The sequence below is a fragment of the Vanellus vanellus genome, assembly GCF_965231255.1.
Source record: "Vanellus vanellus genome assembly, chromosome: 2".
NCBI classification, from domain to species: domain Eukaryota; kingdom Metazoa; phylum Chordata; class Aves; order Charadriiformes; family Charadriidae; genus Vanellus; species Vanellus vanellus.
In genome coordinates this window covers 34754281-34771878 of record NC_138906.1, presented here as the reverse complement: position 1 = coordinate 34771878, position 17598 = coordinate 34754281, and the positions used below count along the sequence as shown (strand labels likewise).

Sequence of the window (17598 nt, the reverse complement as noted above, 5' to 3'; positions counted from 1 at the left end):
GCTTCGGTGCTTGGCGTGAGGGTCCCCAACCAGAAACAGTCTATGAGCTCCTCAGTGGTAACAACATCCGCTAAGAGGCTGGGGCTCTGATGCTAAATCCAGCCTGGCAGTGGAGAGAAGTAAGCCTAGGTTTCCCATTCCCTGTGTGACTAGTCTAGCCAATAATCTATTTAATAATAGAAGAGCTGCATAATAACAGCCAGCAAGGTCCCCATATGGTTAGAAGACCATAGGATCAAAGAGCTCTGAAAACCATCGTTCAGGAGGCAGCCATAAAGTCTCCTGCAAGAATGGAAGTGGTTCTTTTTTTTCTCACTGTATTCCTTAGCAAACAAATAATCAAGAAAGCAAGCAAGGAAATAAATGAGAACAAAAGTGAAAAAAATTAATTTTTCCATCCCTCCTTAAAATCTTTGCATGAACTACTCTTACTTCTTTTTGTTGATTACTGTTTTATAACCCTCAGTTTAGTTGAAAGCTATTAAGTAGCAGGGCTGCTTCTTTCTTTCCACCATCATTTTTGAAAGTAAACTTAAGAATTGCTTTCCATACAGCTTGAAGCAGAGCTCATCTTAACCAATAAACAGATAAATATCACTGAAAGAGAGCTCCTAATCTGATTATTTACCCTGAAAAAGGTCATAACCCATTCCTTTAAAAGAGCCCCACAGCAAGCCTGACAATAATAATATGTAGAAAGACAAACCAACTAGAAAAAAAATAAATAAAAGATCCATTTCTACAACATGTTCTTTAATCCAATTTCCATGCTTTTAAATAAGAAATAAAGCATATAGACTCAAAAAAGTGCAGATAAATTTAAGTGCTTAAAAAAAATGATGTTATACTGAGCGTTTCTGACTTGTGTTAGCTTTATAATGGAGATTAGTTGTCCATTAGAATGACTTTCATTAGTAGAAGGATTTCAAAGCACATCTCTATTCACAATTTTTTAATACCACAATAACTTGTTTCATAGAAAAATCTTATACTTTAGTTTTCAAAGCATACCACAGTCCTATGTACTTTCCAAAGGCCTCAAAAAGATTTTGTGAAGAAATTTTATATCAGCTTCTCTTTACTCAGAAGCCTGAACAACATTGTTTCTCAACTTTATTAATCTCTGGTTCAGTTTTCTCTAAACTTCTTAATAACCACAACAGTGTGAAAAATTACCTTTTTTAATACAGAAATGTGTGCATATATGCGTGTGTGTGTGCATACGTGCACGCAGTAGTGCAGAGAGGTGCATGTGGACAGGCATGTTCACGTGTCAATTGTAATGTTAGCTGATCCACATACAGAAATGACACCCAACTTTCAAAATTTGCAAGTTGCTGGTCACAAAGTTCCAAAGTTTAGGCAGAATCCTCAGCAAGCTAAGTCTGCAGTGGAGGAGCTGGAATGATTATCACTTCCTAATTCTTTGTTCCTTGACTCATAGTTCAGAAATCCTCAAAAATTGCTGAATACCAAAAGCTGAAATTGAATTTTTCTTTTTCATGTGTTAAAACCTTACAAAACAAGTATTTCTTCTGTCAGATATCTCAGAATAAAAAAAAAAAAAAAAAAAAAAAACCTACTAACCTACTATAAACAAGACTAGTATGGTATGGAATTTATCCTTTGTGAAGGATAAAAGTAAATAAAACTTTAGAAGGTTGCATTTGAAGTTGACCTCCAGAAATTGTGGCTGTGTTGTTGCATGCTCAGAAACAGTGAAAGGGAACTAAAAAATTTATGCACCATCCAGCCAGCCCATCATTATTTAGTCATATCATCATTTTGCTTTGATATTGCTGACATCAGTAAAAAATGGACCCAGCTGGACCAAAAGTGTAGAATACTTCTGTGTGAAAAAACCCTGTACGTGAAAAGATATTTCTCCCCAGAATTATCTTCACCACAATTTCATAGAAGGATGACACCAACAACAGTAGAAATTCTCCATCCCACATGTTTTTCAATAATTTAGATTAATCCTTTTACCACGTGCTGCAAGAGATTTTTGTCTGCAGATTTTTGTCTACTGTGTCCTAATATTCACAAGCTTGTATTTCAGAATTAAACCATTTCAAAACAGGATACTAAAATGCTCAAGTAATTCATTAGTTTAACAGCACCCAAGTTATTAGCTAGCAGCTAATGAGCACTTCTCATGCTAAATGTTAGATTTGGTAATTTCTCTGTCCTTTCTAAGAAAAGTGAAATATATTTGCTTTTCAACAGTGCACAAAACAGCTTCTCCAAAGCTCATTCTGCTATAACAATTGCACCCATGTTACTTTCCTCAAAAACAGAGCTCATGTGAAAAACCCAAAGTGGGACAACGAAGAAACGTACGCATTACCACAAAATATGTTCCTGTCTGACTGTTCCATATGCTTATTGTAATGAACTGTCTTCTGTCTTTGAAGGCACAGTATGATAATGGATCAGGTTTCATCTCTCTATTTTTTATCAGCTTCTGAAGACTTTGAACTGATAATGCAATAGTGCTACAAAATTCGTGAATGAATACATATGTTGCGTGCTGTCCCTCTTGCAAAAAAATAAACATTTACTTACCCCGAGTCCCCCACAAGGCAACAAGGAAAAGAGTTTTTGAGACACGTTTCCTATATATTAAAGAAAAAAAGAAACAATAAGCATCATTTCTCAAAAAGACATTTAAATACTGGATAAGTAATCACTCTTTACAGTAATTCAGATTTCGGTATCACACATTGAAAATGCCATATATTAGAATAAAAAATATTAATCATACTTAGAAAGCAAATCAGCCATGGGACATTTAAGGTACTCTTTTGCAACAGTGACAAATCTTAAGATTGGTAAGCAGCAGTTTCAAAGGAGCATAATGATCAAATCTCCACAGAAAGTCACTCTGAACTAGGGCGACTAGTCATCCCAATATCTGTAGCTGACAAGCAGCTTGTCTAAACTAGTCATCTCAGCTTCTCCTACAGCCAGCGGAGTGAGGTAGGCACCTCTACCCAGCCTAGATGACTGATGGGATGAAGTGTACTTGAGAAGTGCCCATTTCTTTTCACCGACAACGGAGGGAACCTCATTAAGCTCACATGAAACTGATGACTAATTTCTTAGCTTCATGTCTCCAAAAAGTTTCTCCTTTGAAAATCACCATCTTAGTCTCCCTATCCATGCAAAAATGCTGTTCTCTTCATTTACATACCACCAATGAATACGTTAATATTTTTAAAACATAAAATGAAATACTACTTGTTTCAGTATTACTCTGTAAATACATTCTACTAAAGGGAACAAAAACTTAATAGGCTTTAGAATCTAATTACTAGCTTACTCTGCTCTATACATTAGATAATATGATAGGGTTTATCTTAATATTTATACTCACTTTTCATTCATTCATCTTTTCTTTTTTTTTTTTTTTTTTTTTGGTGCCACTAAATTCACTGCTTATCTTGATAAGGACAATACAAAAATCGAGTAAGGATGTCAGGATTTGATGCAGTTCCTATCCCAGTGTGTAATCTGATCCTAAGGCAGCTGTGGAAGAGAACATAGGCTTTTCCCCTGCTGTATCACAGAACTGGTTTTGTAACTTTGCCATCTGGAGGAAACGTTAGATAGTGAATCACTCAAGTTACCTAGAGGAGCCACCAATTGTTATGGAAGGGGCAAACGCTGCAGTTACTCATGTTTAGCAGGTGCCAATGAAATGCATAAAGACAATTATAAGCCATCACCTTTGAAGTACGAGAGACCAGACTGCAAGGTCTGAGACAAAGAAAGTGCTTTACACTTTGAGTAAAATCCAAGATGCATTTTTAACCAACTAGAGGCCTTTGATCAGCTTGCACAGTGTGCGAGAGAAGCCAAACAAACCCTCCTGTGGAGCTACCAGGGGAAATACAGGTGCAGCAGCTATGCAGACTGTTCTCATACTGTGAGTCCTAATGGCCCCAGACATGCAAGGGAATGTTGGCTGCAGGAGACTGTCAGAGCAGAGGTACAGGAGGAGTTTCCAGATCTCTTGCTAAGCAGATCCAGGGACCAGCGCGAATGGCAATTTTTCACTTTTTACTGGGGGGAAGATCAAAAAGTCTTGAGCAGGTAACTAAAAAATGACTGCTGTTAAAGTGCCGGGAAACATTAACGGAAACATAAGCTGTAATTTGAGACAAAAGAAGGCATTTTTAGAATATTGAATGACTAGACCTTTTCTTAAATTCCACTGCAGAGTTGGGACATAAGAGAGAACAGATGAATTCTCATTTATCTCCCTGCAGTTGGGCACATTTTGTATGGTAAACACTATCAAAAACAACAAACACAAAGTAAAAAAAGAAAAGCAGATGGTGAGGAAGGACACTAAAATCAATCAACAGGTAGTAGTACTAAAACAGGGGGAAACAAGCATGAAGCCTTTTCAGTATATCAAGAAACTTGCCAGGATACTCACTTCTTATTGCATGATTATCGAAAAAAGCAGATAGTAGACCTTGCAGATCAAGAAAAATATTGAGATTTCAAGAAAAGAACAGTGGGGAAAGGTTCTACTAAGAGAAAGTAAGACCATGACTTAGCTAGCCCTATAGAAAGGAAACAGCTCACAACACTCATTGTCATAAATGAAAATCAATAGCAAAAAGCAAACCCTGAAAATGAATTGACGTGAGGATTTCCCATGATGCTTGGAGTTGATGACCCAGCGGAACTTGGTAAATAGCAGTCATTTTTCAAGTAACACTTTTCCACACCCCAGGTTACCTCCAGATTAATATTAAAAAATATCTTGAGATACTTCAAGTAAGATAGAAGACAAGTTTTAAATAATCATATCGGTTTTGGCTTTGCATCGGTACATAGTTTGCAGTCACCAGCAAATCACTTCAGAAAAAAAAGATCTTTTAGAGAAGATTCAGCATAACAATTTACTGATGGAGCTAGAAAAATTATCCAAGACTTGTATTCTAAAATTTCAACCCACAAAGGCGGTAAAAGCTGGTCAGTAAAATCAGGTGTTGAGGCACCCATCAGTGACTGAGGTCAGGGCCTCTACAGAAGTCAAGGAAGCTGCTTAGGAGGATGACAACTGGGGACTGAGAGTCTGATGAGTAGGAAAGTGATGGGCAAAAGCTCTCTTTCAAAAAAATAAACAAATTTATAAGTGTGTTCACTTGTGAAAAGGCACAGTTTGAGGAACCTAGTTGTTTTCTGTATTATCCCTCAAGAACAGAGCCATTTCTGCCAAGTGTTCGTTTTTTCACTAACTTGAAATTGCAATTGCACAGGTGGTCTGTGAATGCATCTTTTGGTTGTACCCTAAATACTGCCTTACTGTCATGGATGTGTTGACAGAATATTTCTCACTTTTACAAGCTTGTAATCATTGGAAACTTGATTTCTAGAAACACTTTCTTAACTATGATTGGAGAGGGAAAAAGCAAACAAATTTGTAAGACCTGTTTGATGACTGTTCTGCCCTTGAGCTTATTCAAAGAGGTTTGAAAGGTTGTATTCTGTCACATGAAACCTTAATGTGATGTGACACATAGCCTGCATATGAGTTTCCTTCATGTCAAGACAACATAATGCAACATAACATGTTGCTTAACACACTGCACTGAAATATGATCGGCCAAAAGCTTAACTACGCAATAGTGTGTAAGTTGAAGCGATCATTCGCAATAGTTGCCTTCGTAGGTCCCGATGCAGGGAAAATAAAGCCGAGTTTATACTCTGAAAGCATTAAGAATATGTGAACTATAACTGTGTGCATAATTCTCACTGATTTCAGTAGTTTACAGCTGTTTTGCTTTGCAGCCTTCCAGAAGTGTTTTTTTCCTGAACAGGGACACCGAAATAAGCACTTATTGACAAGTAGCACATTTCTAGACTTAGTCATACTTAAATTTCATTCCTTGAAGTCTTTCTTTTCTGTCTGAAAGATAAAGAAGCTGCTTGTTAGCAAAAGAAAAAGACCTTCAAACAATGCAGATGTACTCTTCTGAACAGGGACAGGGAACAAATGCTTTTCTGGGCCACAAGTAGAGAACAACTGGTGCCACCATCTTTTTGGCTGAGTAGAAGAGTAAGGGAAAGAATGGGCGGGTCCTCCTTTTCATTAGGATGCAAAGCCATAATTTGGTGGAACAATTTCTGTAGCAAAAAAAACACACTTTCATTGAAATAGAAATGTTTTATGAGACAATGCTGTTATTGATGACATTTTTGATAAGAAACATTTCCTTTAGATTTTTCTTCTTTGCTGCACGTAATTTTGAATTTCTATACTATACCAAGATGTTAATTTTAATGTCATGATTGGTTAGATTCAACCTCACTGAACTGGGGACAATGAAAGGTGGAACCGTCACACTGCATTTTGGAAAAACATAAGAGACAATTAAGTTCCTTTAAGCGAGAGTCTGGATGTTCAAAAGATTACAGCTTCCAGCCAAAAAACAGGCACATGCAAAAGTATGTGGGAAGGGTGTTTCATTGACTGTTGTCTTGGTAAAAGGCCATGTGAGAGGCAGCAAGAAAACATCTTAGAAACAGAGACAGAAAAGGGCAATAAGCCAAGGATACACTCAGAATATATGCTAGGAGTGTGATCGTGATATAAACTCAGAGCGTAAATGTTTTGGACTATGTGTCAAGTGAAAAAGGCAAAGAGTGTCGAGTAAAGAATTGTGGGCAAAGAAATGCTTTTCTGAGATTGCATAAACAAAGCTTTCTGCATTCTCTATACATAGGCAGAAACACAGTGAGGATACCTGGGTCCATTCCTTTTTTCACCTCGTAGATGCAACTACACACTGCATCTTATATGGTGGTCAACTCTGAGATCCAAAATAGGAACAGTATTTTATATCAATGTATGCTGTTTTAAATAATGTAAAAATTAAAATGAAATGAATCAAACCCAACAGAATTTAAATGAAATGCTTGACTCTATCAAAATGGAACATTTTGACAATGTTGGTGAACTCAAATAAAAAAGTTTCCAAATTTTCATTTTGCAGGAATTTAGAGCTTTTTCTTGGAAACTTTTTTTTGGGGGGTGGGTTTGTTTGTTTTTTTTTTTTTAAAGGGGGATTTCCTACCTTGGATCTTCAAGCTCCTGAGAATCTATCATACTGTACGGATTTTTGTTTTGATGTTGCTTTGGCTAAGAAGATGTATAAAGTTAAGTAAGACATTTTTCTTATCTACTCATGACTCCCTGGAGCAACAGTCTGCCTTACAGAAGAAATTCTTAGCATTAGTTTCCAAAACAAAATAATTGCTGTGTATTACTAGCACTGTGGCAGCAATTTCTTTTGATGGCTAGTATTGTTTTTGCTTGGGTTGGGTTTCGTTACATTTAGGAAAAGCTCCACATCTTAGAATAAGTGTTATAAAAACAGCTGAGAATTAGAGTGTTGCATCCAGTGTGCTGGGACATAAAGGGCAGGATTTCGCTCACAGATTATTTCCAAAATGTACTACTTTTTTGTGTGTTTCCTTTCACATTCTCTGTAGCAGGTCTGACAAGTAGATCTGCTTCAGGCTACACTTATAACAGAGCTCAATTTAACCCTACTTTTCTATTATTAAAAGCATACACTGAGCATTTGCTGTACGTTAAGGCATTTGCTGTGAAAATCCTGTCAGTTTTCTGCTCCTCTGTACATCCATAGTTCTATTTAATATTTTAATGTGTTTTTCCCCTCTCTTATTCAGAAAGATATAATATCCTGCATAACGGGAAGACATCAAAGTAAAGTTCACTTATTAGCAAGACTTAGGCATGGTATCTGCACTCAGCATGGCTGAAATAATTGAAATAAAGCAAATGAGAACAGCAAACAAGCAAATCTGACAAGCAAGTGTATCTTAAACTCCTGTTTTCAAATTAACGAACACGAGGAGATAGAAGACCAACCGTGTTCAAAATTGCCATTGACCTCCAATGGAGAACAAATTACAGTAAAGGGTTAACACTTCGATGATTTCTGAAGCAAACGAGGAGAAACTTCTGTTGCTGCTTTCCAGCCTGTGCATTTTGCTAATCTATATTTGGCTCCCATTGTAACATTCTCCTTCCACATAGCAATGCATTTGGAAAAAGTGAATTTTTGTCACACTGCTTGCCAAGTATTTTAAACTGACACCAGCTATGACTAATGACAGTGCTGGAATGTGCTGTTCTCAGTAGAATAGAGGCCTGTACAGACCTAGGAGTTTCCTGGGGTCCAGCTTCTGTCTGTTCAGGGGGCTGGTGCCATACAGCAGTGAATGATGTTCAGAGTGAACCAGCTGTATTTCCTCCAGACTGGCTTTTCGACCTCGAATTCGCTGAAAGAAAACAGCAGAGGCCTACAATATTCCACTGACAATATTTAGGGAGAAAAAAAAAAAAAAAAAGTAAAGGTCGAAAATAACATTTAGTATGATTAATAATGGGTTGAAATTGCGTCATGCAGGAATGTGACACTGATTTGTTTATTAAAGTAATACTATACGAAAAACAAATGCGTGTGTGGTTTATCACGAATGCATCACTTAAGTCTTAACAGAGTTAACTTCATACAAGGTTTCACATATGAGAAAAAAAAAAAGATTCTGCCTCTTTTCTACATTATAGAGATAAGAGGTACAAACCAAAAGGTTTATTTCTTAAGTAAGAAAGCTGGCTAGAAAAAATCTAGTTTAAAGACAAAAACTTATTCACACCTGTAAACTGCAGATGTGTTCTGAATGAGAATTAATGTTTTTTGCATTACTATTAGTACTTGTGATTTATGCTGCTAGGAAGAACATGAGCACAGTGAGGAGAGCCAGGGAGAAGAAGAAAATTAAAGTTTAAATGCTTTAATAAAACATTTATCTTTTTATTCTTTTAGTGTACATTTGATATCCCAGAGTCATTTTTGCTGTTACGCACGCTGACTCACTTGCTTCCTTAAATTTTTGTAAGTGGCGTTTGTCTCTTTAACTGTTTCTTCAGCCTGTACTCTCCCCACTTAAGTCAGTGTTAAAAAAACTGGATTGTCTTTCTATAAATCCATTGAAATGTAATCAGTTTAGGAAAGAGGAAAGATAGGAAAGAAAGAAGAAAAGATAAAACTAACACATTTTTATTCAGCAAATCTGTTCTTTGTATATATTTGGAATTACAGCTTGTCATAAAAATATTGACTTCTCTGCTTGTGCTAGTGCTGCACAGCCTTTGCAGAGACAGCAATGTGAAGCAGATTTTGTTCAGGTTTGGGCATAGTAAACAGCACTGTCAACAAAGTTCTGGTCTGGAGGTGATCTTTCCTATTGATATTGGATAATGTAGAGAGAAAAGAGCCCTCTTTTAAGGTCTTGGATTCTATTTGTGGAGGTGGTCCTTATGAATATCTGGGGCAAAACCTCTCAAAACTTAGACTGCGGATCTGTCTGACAGTCAAGATCTACAGATAAACAGGTATGGAAGTCATCTAAATAGACCATCCTATTCTTAACAGACTGATTAACAAGTTACAGAGATACCATTCAATTTTAGTTTTCTTAGAGGCTAAGTTGTAATTCTTATTATATCCACCACCTACTCATGCACATAACAAGGCACCAGCTTTTCACTAGGAGAAGAAAGCAATACTATAAATAATAAAGAGAATGTGCACTGTGGAAGAAAGCTGATGGGGCAGGGGTGGGGGCAGTCTGAAGAACCATGCACAATTTATATTGAGTTAAGCAGTGGCAATTTTTTCTGACTAATCAGGAAAAATGTCCTAAGATTTAGATCGAGATAACTGTGGATAAAGCTCCCCCTCAGGGAAATGGTGGAAGCCCTATTTCTTGCAGTATTTGAAACTTGACTGGACACAGCAGTTGAAAAAACATTTTAGGGAATGATCCAAGAACTAAATGACTTAATAAACCCTTTTTCATCTCTAATTTCTTCAAGCCTCTCCCAGTCTCACATGAGAATTTGTAGCAGTGCACTCACATCCTTTTAACACACAGTTGCACAATCAAAATCAGCACATTATGTTACTTCATGGAGTCAGTAAACTCTGTAATGGTTCTTCTGGGTCAGATAAAATATTTTTCTTCACAAGTGAGGTGACTGGTAACATTTATTCGTTCATCCATTCTCATTAAGGTCTATGTTTCTAATAAGCTGCTTTAAAATCTATATACCCAATTCTCCACAGCGAAATTGGGAAGGGAGGCTGGCTTTTAAGATGGCTAAAATAAATGTATGAGAAAAGTAAAGAGGTATTTTATGAAGGTCACATCAAAGAACCTTGAGTAAAATACTCACTCTCTGGCCATATATTTTCTACAAGTTATACAAAAACTCTTTAAGAGATGTTTAAGAGACTTAATTGTCTGGCTCTTTTAAAGGGCTGTTAAATGCCATATCACTTTAACTATAAAAAGACCCAGGTTTGGGCTGTTATTCTTACAACAGGGAGCTCTGTGATATCTTACAGAGTATAGCGATTTGCACTGACAGAGTAGGGTCTGCAAGTGGCTTCCCCACGATGTTTTGCCAAGGAGCTACTTACTACCCAATATTGCCAGTCAGACTGTTTCAGGCAGAAACAGGTTGTGCAGAAGCAGGTTTGGTGCAGAAATGGCACAGCACCCAACAGGACCCCCCACTGCAGGCTGCTCCCAGCAGTGAAGTCCTCAGGGCACAGCCAGGGGCTGAGCTGTTGGGTCAGGCACAGCCCAGAGCTGCTCTTTCTCCACAGCTTCTCCAGCCCTAACCTTGAGCATCAGCAAGCACATTTACACAATAAATGGCAAGATGAAAGGGAAGGGTAAACAGCGCACACGTCTGTGCTGTTTCTGCATTCCCACCTCCTCATTTACTGTTCCTTTCACCCCGCCCTTGCAGTATCTCCGCCTGCCAAGCCATTTACAATAACGTTAAAATTCCAACTATCTAAGGTTCTACACAGAGGAAACAATAATTCATATTAAAAAATACCTGTAATAATTACTTAAAACAGTTCTTATCCAACGGCGCCAGGATTTAGCAGGTCTACAGAAGCGTATGTTATGAGTCTGTTGCCAGAATTTGGAATCACGTAGCTTCAGTTATGCAAAGCTATAGTTTCTGGCTCTCACTGGCGTGAGTTATCAGACAACATAACATAGGCATTTGTATAACTTTACACGTACACTTTTAACAACATCTTTTTTTATTTTAAAGTGTCTTTCTTAATTTTCATTGGCCATGGTATTATCAAATGACTAAAATGTAGTAGAAAGCAGAAAATTGGCATAAAGCCAATGACAAAGGAGAAATAGCGTAGAACTTATGACAGCATTTGTTTCATTCAGGGGGTCTTGAATACTGCATCCATCCATCTACTTCATCCATAGAAGGCAAGTCATCCTTTTCTAATGTACATGACAATTTGTGTGTTGGCGCTCTCTGACATATGCGGTTCCCTCACCAATGGAGACATTTCCACATCTCAAGAGAGCAAAATACTGCACCTGAGTGCTTCAAAAATCAGTCTAGAACTAGAAAGTTATTCTCCTCACAACAGGAAAGTGCTTTCACCTTTCACAGAATGTAAGGTCAAGGAGGAGTGTCTAGTCTGGTCTTCTGTTTAAAGTAGACCATTAAAGTTGCACACAGATAACCTCTATTAACCTGAAGATTTTGGTTAGACTTTCAGCAGACTAAACTCTTGCACAGTCAGAGATTCAAAAAGACAAAGATGACACCGCCTGTTTCTCTCTGCTAAACTAACAGGAATTGTTGACATAGCTTAAGCAATATTTCTCACTTGAGTCTCTCAGTGCAAGGTGTCCATTGCCTTTACTGAAGCTATTTGTATGGAGATAATGTCTCTGAAAGCCCTTAGGCTATCTAATTTGTAAACAAGGTCTCCATAGTCTTTACTTTTTTGGGATTTCTCATAGTTGTTAAATTCTCTCTTTTAAAATAAAAAAATATACATATATAATGTGGATCTTTTGCCAACAGCTGCATCTCTTGTTCTCTTTCCGTTATGTGGGAATTGCAACAATATCTCTAACATGGATGCACCCATAGAGACGCATTTATTCTCTTCATATGGTTTGGTCTTCAATTGCTTAACCTGAATATGTTCAAATTTTGCTCTTAAAGTGTCTTTGTGGGCTAATTTTCCTGTATTATGGGATTTTTTCACATATTTCAGTCTTTGTGATCTGGCAGACTCAAAGGTTTTTAAATCTTTAAATTCTTTCCTTCTCTCCCCTTCAGTCCATGAGATGTGAACAGCAGGCAGTGCAAGATGTCTCCCTAATCCAGAAAACTACCAAAATTCAGATCGAATTCCAGCCTGAAAAGAAAAATGCTGCTGGACCACAGTCCCTGCAGGAAGTAGAGTTGGGGGCACAAAGTGGGACCGTGTCTACATTCTTCTTTTCTTTTCTAAAACTGTGCTGATCAGTGTAGCCTAATGTCAGTCATGTGTGCATAAATTATGGCCCCAAAGGAGTTAAGTAAATACTTCCTCTCCCTAGAACAAGTAGAAAGCAGACACCACTACCACCAAAACATAATTCAGTCCTTGTCTTTTTTTTTTTTTTTTTTGTCCCAAAGGTAGGGCAACTATGCATTGCTCTTTAACAAGAGAAAATTGGAAAAAAAAAAAAAAAAGAGATAATGGATGTTTTTATGCAAATCTTTGCATCTTTTAGCTGCCCTGTTCTGGTACTGCATTTGGTAACTGTTCTACATCTATCAGCCTTTACCAAACACAGAATGGGTATTTCACTAAACATACACAAAAAATTTAACCTAAGGCAAAAATATTTGTCCTGAATGTTATTTTCCCAATACGTATATACTAGGACCATAAAAAAGTCCACTACAGGGGGAAATTACTCCACTGTCTTGCCCTGGACTCAGTCTTGACTGGTCTCTCAAATCCCACTCTCCAGGGCTGGCCATGATATGGATGTGTTTCTCCTTTGACTTGGGGAAGCTGATGGGGGAAGTAATCTATCTATTTGGAAGAGTAATGCGATTAAAAAAAAATCCAAAAGCTAGAACTAGTTTCTCAATTTAGCAAAAATCCTCTAAACTGTTGTTTCAGTAATTCTAGAGCTCAAATATCTATGGCTAGGAAGACAAAAAACAGTCTGGAGAAGCAAGTCCTTTTGACTGTGTCTGAAACAGCAAATTACGCAGTGCCAGGAAACATTTCCAGGCAGAGGAACGTAATCATCTGTACTATTAAATTGCTAAAGTGGTCCTTCACACTGCTTTGGCTGAGGAGCAACTAGCACTCTCCCGAACAACTCCCAGACATGGTTTGGTCACTGGCATGGGCCAGGGAGCATTCCTGGTAGTATGAACATGGGCCTTTCCATGCCAGTTGGCCGCAGTAGTGGAGAACAGTCGCAGGCACATTTTATTTTGTAGTGAAAGCACAGCTTTGAGTACCCCAGTCAAACCTTGGTTTGATTTTACCAAGTTATATTTTAAATATGCTATATATGGGGGCAATATGAGCAATATATATAGAGTAAATAGATTAGGTCTAGATTAATCTACCTAGATTAATTTATTAACTGCAGCAAGCATGGTGTCAGCCCAGTATATATGACTTCCATCATTCCATGCTCAGTTAGAGATGATGGTTCCTGTGCACTTGGCCAGTCATCTCTCTCCAGGGCCATAGACCTTTGCTGAGTGAGGGGTTAATCCACACCATGTGAGTTAGGAACCACACTTTGCTCCCTGTATAAATAACAAAGATTGTATAGACATAGAAAGACATTGAGGTTCTGGAGCACGCCCAGAGAAGGGCAATGAAGCTGGTGAAGGGTCTAGAGAACAAATCTTATGAGGAATAGCTGAGGGAACTGGGGTTGTTTAATCTGGAGAAAAGGAGGCTCAGGAGAGACCTTATCACTCTCTACAACTACCTGAAAGGAGGTTGTAGTGAGGTGAGGGTTGGTCTCTTCTCCCAAGTAACAAGAGATAGGACAAGAGGAAACAGCCTCAAATTGCTCCAGGGTAGGTTTAGGATGGATATTAGGAAAAAGTTCTTCACCAAAAGGGTTGTCAAACATTGGAACAGGCTGCCCAGGGAAGTGGTGGAATCACCATCCCTGGAGGTATTTAAAAGATGGGTAGACATGGTGCTCAGGGACATGGTTTAGTGGTGGTTTTGGCAGTGTTAGGTTAATGGTTGGACTCGATGATCTTAAAGGTCCCTTCCAACCTAGACGATTCTACAATTCTATGATTTCATAAGGGTTTCTTGGTACATTAAGAAACTAGGGAGAGTCCTCTGGCACAAGCCTGTGGCTAATGATGCACACATTGTAAGGTAACAAGATCTGAGCTACCTCTGACTGAATTAGCTTTTATCCTGAAACTCCTCATAAGACAAAGAGTGGGACTGCAGCCCTTTTGTGGGACTATTGTTTCAGTAAAAGAAAAAAAAAGAAGAAGGTTCACAGTTACTGCAGAGGATTTCCTAAGTGGCTGTTGCAGGTTGCTCTTCCGAAGCTTCCCTTCTGGCACCAGGCAGTGCATGTGGCAAAACCTGACCAGTCATCTCACCCCATCTCCTCACTCCTTCTGACAGAAACTGTGGGAAATTATATTGAGAAATTATATTGAGAAATACTAATGTCCGTGAGGGGGCATTTAGAAGTCAGTAAAAGAGACACTGGAATTGCCCATGGTGCTTTGGCTCTGCATCCTCAGCGCGGTATATTCCAAAATGCAGCTTAATGGTGGCCTATTAATTCTCAAATAATGCAAGAACCACTCCTTTAGTGATACGAGTCATAAATTCAGCTGAATCAAAGCACCAATTAAGCAAATCACCACATCCTTCTTTATTTTGAAAAGTGAGCAGATTTAAGGACGTGTTTGATGTCAAGCAAGTGCTAGAGAATTCAGTGAAACAAAGGACAGATTGCATCATCAAATATAATCCTGGTTTTAGCTACATAAGAGGTTCAAGATAAACACCAGATCTATGCATCAGCTTCGCACTGAGGTTCCTCTGAACTTTATCATCAGAGTTTACATTTTGACAGTTTGTTTCACATTCCAGCCTCATTTCAAAGCACACAATGGGAGTCAAAATTAACTAAATGCTATTCGACATAAAGTGACTTATTTCCCCTCTGCCCACTCACTGGATTTTGCAAGACCTAATAGGCTATATCTCAGTCTTTGAAATCACAGAATTGTAAGAGGAAACTTTAAGTCTTCTGGGAAACTATTGGACTGCATGCACCTTAGACTGACCAATACCGTTTTACCAATTTACACCTTTTCCAGATCCACACAATTTACACTTCAGCAATATCTGTTTATCATGGAAGAAAGCAATGCATGATAGTGCATTGTGTTTCACTTTTTTTTTTCTCCCTTTTTTGTCTTTCTTTATAACATGTATCCTGAGTCAACGAGGCAACTTAGGCCTTATTTTAGTAAAGCACTCAGCTGCGTGTTTAACTTACTCCTTAAGTATGTGATCCCACCAAGGAAACCACTCGTGTGATATGTGGCCTTCGGGGCCTTGTTGAAAGAAAGTCTTCTTGATTGAAAAAATTATCCAAGCTAAAAAAAACATTAACCTGTTAGAGTGCTGCCATCTAGTTAGACGAGTGAATACAACAAATCCATTTCTAGTGCTTGCACTATCTCACTGCCCAGTACGCCAGGCTACCTGCAGGAAATCTTTGTGGACAGTCACTAATAGCTAATCAAAGGGACCTATTGTACCAGTTCCTCTGGGTTTGCAAACACCTAAGTATATAAATAAAAGTAATTAAAGAAAACAGAGTATAAGAGCCCTGGCAATTTTGGGATCCTGCAAAACATAAGCAGATTTGTTAATATGTGCTGCAAGAGTAAGCAACCCTCAATTGCCACAGGCTTCTGCAGAAGTTGACAGTGCTGCACAGCTCATGGGAAGCAGTGAATGGTAGGAAAAGGCTGTTTTTCAGTGAGCCAAGTCATATATGAACCTCAGAGGCCATATTTGATTTAAGCATGATGTTTTAATATGCAATTTTGTGACAGAAATCAAAGCAGAAGAAAGTTCCATGCTTGCTCTGATATTGTCTGGAACATCTAGGGTTTTGACTTGGTACCCGTTGTACACCAGGCAAATGAAAATGCTATGAAAACAGACTTTAGAGTCTGAAATAAGACAAGATGCAATGTGCTTATGGATTGATACAAACTACATTAAAAAAAAACAACAGTGTTCTCTGTTACTACAGCACTAAAATCCTTGGCTGCTTGAAAAACTTAAGAGCTGCTATTAAAAGGACTGCACTTGTTGTTTGACTACTGCTTGTCTACCTTCCTATATCAAGGTGAGGAACACAGTCATATCTGGACTTTATTTTCTGATGAATGTGGATAAATGACTTTCATTGTGTAAATTTTTTGTTTTCTGATTGGGAAGTGTGCTTTCCTAAAATGCATTATTTTAATATTTTCATTTAAGTCCAAATAATTCCTAAGACAAATTACTCTCTTATTATGGAAGACAGATTTAGGATTTAATAAATTTGCCATTTACTTTAACAAGTCAAGTATCTGGTTTTATTTTTTAATTACCTCGCACTTGTTCAGCAACCCAGTTTCTTGCAGCCTTGACCAGATGCTTTGGATCCTTCCGGCATGTTCAGGGTGATTAGCATAGTTGCCACACATACATTGGTGCTTCAGCATCAGACTGTCATACACAACACCTTCAGCACAAAGACAGCACAATAAGAAACAGCAGGTGAAACAAATGCAAGTTATACTGCTCCGTGTCATGCATCCTAGAGCACAACTGGATTTTATTTGACAGTTACAGCAAGATGAATACTCTGGATCTTAATTCCCCTTTCCTCTGGGAGACTCGGAATTTTCACTTAAAGGTACATCTTGTGATACTGATAAGGCAAAAATAAATTCTTAAGAAAAGATACTAATAAATACAGTTAACTGTAAAGAAGAAATGAAATTGGGTGGTGTCTTTTTAAAGATTTTATGGCTTAAAAAAGTCAGTCTTGTTACTGAATCACTTGTTTTCTCTTTCTCTAGTGGATAAGGTCAGTTAAAGCTGTTAACCTGTATATAACAAGAAAAGGTTATATATTTATAGCAGTGTAAGGAAAATCATTCAGAAAAACCTTTTAAAATAAATTTTGAAATGACAATGCTACTCTGTAATTGTACTGCTTAACTAATACTATATTAATTCCAGATCTCAAAGCATATCAGATGGAAGTTTCAGAGAGTTGCAACAGTGGCAGCCAGAGTCCTTTTTCATTAAAAAGAAAAGTTCCACCCACTACTCAATTAGGACCAAATCCTGTTGTTAGACTGCAATGCAAGGTTCCTTTTGAATTTTCTATGCTCATTTATTCAAGGACAGAACAACTTTATATGGAACAGCTATCAATATCACATTGCTGTGCATTGGGAGCAAAAGAAAAATTTTGGTGAGTAGGCTCAAGCTAAAGTCAATTTTCAAGGCTTTCAAAACAAGTCTGAAACACTGAAAAATTATTTTATTTATTCCCTTGTTGTTTGCATTTCCCTCAGAAATATCTGGAACAAAAGATATTTTCCCTACCCCTGTGAAA

The 17598-nt window shown here is 37.8% G+C and overlaps 1 protein-coding gene across 2 annotated transcripts in view; it reads right to left on the bottom strand.

The window, feature by feature from the left end:
* The window catches only part of HDAC9 (histone deacetylase 9), a gene marked incomplete at its 3' end in the record, with an annotated part of 276027 nt that overhangs the window by 117735 nt on the left and 140694 nt on the right, over nt 1-17598 (bottom strand). For both annotated transcript variants that reach the window (XM_082498904.1, XM_082498905.1), the window contains 3 exons: nt 16580-16713; nt 8211-8331; nt 2569-2618 (listed from right to left, as the gene is read on the bottom strand). In XM_082498904.1, the coding sequence (XP_082355030.1) occupies nt 2569-2618; nt 8211-8331; nt 16580-16713 (305 nt within the window). The remainder of the gene's footprint in view (nt 1-2568; nt 2619-8210; nt 8332-16579; nt 16714-17598) is intronic.